The sequence below is a fragment of the Verticillium alfalfae genome, genomic scaffold, assembly GCF_000150825.1.
Source record: "Verticillium alfalfae VaMs.102 supercont1.4 genomic scaffold, whole genome shotgun sequence".
Taxonomy (NCBI): domain Eukaryota; kingdom Fungi; phylum Ascomycota; class Sordariomycetes; order Glomerellales; family Plectosphaerellaceae; genus Verticillium; species Verticillium alfalfae.
In genome coordinates, this window is record NW_003315035.1 from 2,542,130 (window position 1) to 2,546,484 (window position 4,355).

The 4,355-nt window shown below is 58.0% G+C and overlaps 2 protein-coding genes across 2 annotated transcripts; both read left to right on the forward strand.

Moving 5' to 3' along the window:
* Positions 1-625: 625 nt before the first annotated feature.
* On the forward strand, positions 626-1,653 carry VDBG_04242 (NapB; the record flags this gene model as incomplete). Its single annotated transcript, XM_003006243.1, has 2 exons — positions 626-772; positions 848-1,653. The coding sequence occupies 2 exons, from the start codon at positions 694-696 to the stop codon at positions 1,651-1,653; spliced, it is 885 nt and encodes a 294-aa protein (XP_003006289.1).
* A 1,003-nt stretch (positions 1,654-2,656) lies between these two features.
* VDBG_04243 (HypA) lies at positions 2,657-4,205 on the forward strand (the record flags this gene model as incomplete). The annotated part of the gene is made up of 5 exons (XM_003006244.1): positions 2,657-2,770; positions 2,821-2,862; positions 2,913-3,625; positions 3,687-4,131; positions 4,185-4,205. The coding sequence occupies 5 exons, from the start codon at positions 2,657-2,659 to the stop codon at positions 4,203-4,205; spliced, it is 1,335 nt and encodes a 444-aa protein (XP_003006290.1).
* Between the last annotated feature and the right edge of the window lie 150 nt (positions 4,206-4,355).

The window sequence follows — 4,355 nt, forward strand, 5'->3', positions numbered from 1 at the left end:
GCCCCACATGGGACCCTTCCAAAAAGGCAGAAGGCGCCAGCGGATGGGGCGTACAGTCGGGCTAGGGCGCTTCCACCTCGCCTCCCCAGGGACGTTACCCGGTAGAGAAGAAAAAAGAAGAAGAAAAAACAAACCCCGAATCGGGGTACTGGTCAGAAAGGGCACGCCTCGCCGCGCGGATCTTCACCTTTAGAGAGGGGGGGAAGGGGTCAGGGTCCAACCAATGACATCAGCTTGGGGAGCCAATGACACTTGGTGGAGGGTCCCAGAGGGGCAACGGCTGGAGGGGAACAAGAAGATTTTTTTTTTCCTTTCCTTGCCCTTCTCTGCGTTGTCACGCATTCTCTCGCTCGCTCTCATCAGGCTGAGCCCGCTTGCTGCCCAGCTAGCTGGGCTAGCTGCCCCTGGCAACGTAGCTTTTTGGCGGGGAGCCCTCAAGGCCTGCGAGAGCTGGAGGGGGAAAAGGGTATTTAAGTGTGTTGGGGCGGAAGGTTGATGGAGGGGTATTAGAGCTCATCACATCTCACCGCATTTCCTGACTGTTCCTTCCCCTCCTGCATACCAACTTTTTTTGTTTTTGGATTCTTTCACGTCCTTACACCGTACTACACCCTCGCACTTGTTCTTTCTCGAGTAACACGAGAAAGGTCTACACACATACACACACGTACATTAATACCATTGTCCTACAAAATGGCTGAGGAGTCGCCTATCAGCTACGAGCAGCTCGCTGCTATTGAGCGCGAGTTTGAGGATGTCGAGACCGAGATCAGTACGTGCGATCCACCAGGACAGGCAACCGAGGTTGAGCAACCAAGAGCACCAAGCTAACAGAAGCGCGCAACAGTCCGCAAGCAGTACGAGCTGACGCGCCCCCTCTACGAGAAGCGCCAGGCCATCATCTCCAAGATTCCCAACTTCTGGCCCCTCGTGCTTGAGCAGGCGCCCCCCGATATTGACGAGTACATCCAGCCCCAGGACTCGGCGCTGTTGCTGGCGGCGCTCAAGAATGTGTCCGTGTCGCGCTTCGACATTGAGAACGGCGCGCAGGGCGACCCGCGCAGCGTGTCGATCAAGCTCGAGTTTGGCGACAACGACTTCTTCGAGGACAAGGTCGTCGAGAAGAAGTTCTGGTACCGCCACTCGGATGAGTTCACCGGCCTCATCAGCGAGCCCGTGACGCTCCGCTGGAAGGCCGGCAAGGACCTCACCGGCGGCCTCCTCGACCTCGTCAAGAAGGTCTGGGACAGCGACGCGACGGCGTGGAAGGGCGGCAAGGGCGACTCGGCCGAGGCCAAGGCCCTGCGCGCCAAGATGGAGGAGACGGGCATGGGCGGCGTGTCCTTCTTTGCCTGGCTCGGCTACGTCGGCCGCAGGATCACCGAGGCCGAGAGCAAGGCGGCTTTCGAGAAGGAGACGCGCGAGATCCAGATGCGCCTCAACGGCGAGAAGGTCGACGGCGACGAGGAGATGGAGGACGACGAGGACGACGAGGACGACGACCTCGAGATCTTCCCCGGCGGCGACGACCTCGCGCAGGCCATTGCCGTCGACCTGTGGCCCGAGGCGCTCAAGTACTTTGCGCAGGCGCAGGAGATGGAGGCCATGAGCGATGTCGAGTTTGAGGACGATGATGACGAGGATGACGAGTAAACTTGTTGCATACGAAGCGGGAAACGCATGGTGTGCGGGGGAGTAGATATGATATCCACGACGAACAACTTGAAGAAGAAAAAGAGTAACCGCCTTGAAACGTCCGACGTTCCTGTCATCCTTGTGATTCGTGGCAATGTTGTCTTGGTGGTGTGGCAACTGATGGAAGGTGAGACCCTCCACTAGACACCCGGCGGTCGGCCCCGCAGCGGAGACAGTGCTTCGGGAGCCGACGGTGGGATACTCAGGGCATCATCGGCCGGCGACCGAAGCGGAATTATGAGCGGCCATCGGACATCGAGACCTCTCTTGTGTCTCTGATTAGCAAGCGACGACGGATACGCGCAGCCGGTCACGCCCCATGTGTCTCGTTCGGGGCAAGTGGCCTGTCGAGAGCGACTGGCTAGTATACCTAGTGAAGGTAGGTACCTAGCTACCTAGGTACCTAAGGTAGTGAAGGGTATATGCCAGAAACGCGCGGGTCTGAATCGGGATGATGTCACAAGTACGGACAGGAAGGCGCCCCGGGGATACGACTGGGGTCGCGCCTTCCCTACCCGTCGCAACCCCAGAGCGCCTGCCCAATGACAGCATTCCGAATAGACATCGCCGACTAGGTGCTCGACCAGGTGCATCTCGACCAGAGCGAAAAGTGATCGATTGGTAATCTCCCCATCTTCTTGCATCGTGTCCTTCCTCCGTCTGACGGCATCATCATCTGCGCGGGTGTGTGAGTCTTAGGTACCTAGGACTGACCATGGCCCTAGGCGAGTAAGACGGCGAAGGCGAGCCAACTGCATTACGCTCGATTGACGTATATAAACTGACCGTCTGGCCGCTTTTCCCACGACACCAATACGCGGGTCATTATTACAGAAGGATGAGATTACTTGCCTCGACAGCAGCAGCTAAAGTGATCACCCTTTCCCGACCATCATTGAAATCAATCCCCCTACCTGTCCCGCGATACCACCGACTGTCTACCTCGACAGCAGCTGCAACCATGGCGACAGCTTACAAGATTCACGTCTCCAAGACCAACACGGGCCTCCTCACATTTGATCAGCCTGAGCCTACGGCGGCCAGAACGACAGAGCTGCTTCAGTCAGATCTCGAGGTATGTTGGCACCGCCTAGGTCCGCCCTGTGCGTCCGCTGAAAACCCCAGAACCACCACGTCTTCTTTAATCAATCAGGGTATCACAATCATGTGAGAGTCTTCACTCCTACTATTCAACCACTCCGACTAAACACGGCCAGATTGTGCACCATCTCCTCGCCCTCTACGGCACGGGCGCACCCCCCGACTCACTCAACAGGGCCTATGAGACCAACACGTCGTACCAGCGTGCCGCCCGGCCGATACACCCCGCCCTTGCTGATGCCCTCGCAACCTCTTGGTCTGAGACGGCCCCGCGCCTCCTCGGGAAAGAGGCCTACTATCCAGACTTTCTGCTCTTCTTCCAGCGTGAGCTCGAATCCCGCGGCATCGGTCCCGTCCTGAAGGAATTCATCTTTGCAAAGGACGAGCGCGCAGAAGATCTCTTGCAGCGGCTCTTCGCCGGGTTCCTCCATCCCCTCATCCAGCTCATGTACGGCATTGAGTGGGAGCAGCCCGCCATTGTTGCCGAGGGGCTTGCCCAGGCTGCTGTGCACAAAAATCAGCTTGGCCCCTTCCTCAAGGAGACGGAAGAGGGCGCGGCTGGCGACATGCCCTCGATCCAAGAACTGCATGAAGCCATTGCGAAGAATGAAAAGTTGCGGAACGCCGCGCGGCCTGGGGACGACAACAAGGTCTACGATGGCGTGCTCATCAGAGCACCGGAGGAGATGAAGGCGATTGCGAAGCGGGTCAAGATCAAGACCGACGAGCTTGATGAGAGGACGGCTGAAATGTTCGAGACTGCGTTTTGGGTTGCCGCTGGCGCGGCGCTGAGGAAGGGCAAGGATGCGAAATGGGACTTCTTCCTCATGTGAGTAGCAACTCGATGGCCGCGCACATCCAAAAGAGGAGGGCGAACTAACGTTCTCCAGCCACCACACGAACGCGGCCCCCTTCTTTGTGGCGTTGAACAAGACCGACTGGATCTCAGTCGAGGACAAAGTGCGCATCCTCGAGTACAAAATCCGCCTCGACCTCGTGCAGAATGCCGCCAGAGGCACTCCCGAGATCCGCTTTGATGCTATCGCGGCATACAGACCCAAGGATCTCGACCGTGGAAAGGCACTCATGGCACGACCTGAAGACCTGCTGCCGCGCTTCCACGCCATCGACGATGACGGCCACACCGTCAAGGTCGCTCGCTCCCTCGCGGTGTGTCGGGAGCTGTGTGAGCCGTATGCCGATCGGCCCTGGAGGAAGGTAAAGAGTGATGATATTTGGCTCAAAATGCACTATACGCTGCTGGATGGCACAGAGGGCGGAGAAGAGGAAGGCGGTCGATGGGTGCGCGCCGCCGGCTTTGACGAAAGCTGGGAGGTACGTCTCCAACAAATTCATGCTCTACTACAAACAAGGCTAACAACATACAGGATGTCCCCAACCGGTCGTGAGATTCACCATGGGAAATTGTACACGGGGTATATTAGTTGCCGTCTTAGTCTAGCCCAATCCAACCGTCCTCATCCGATCCATCGTCTGAGCCTTCCGCCGCCACTGCTGCCGTGATGACCTTGCTCTTTTCCGGTGCCGCCTCCAATGCC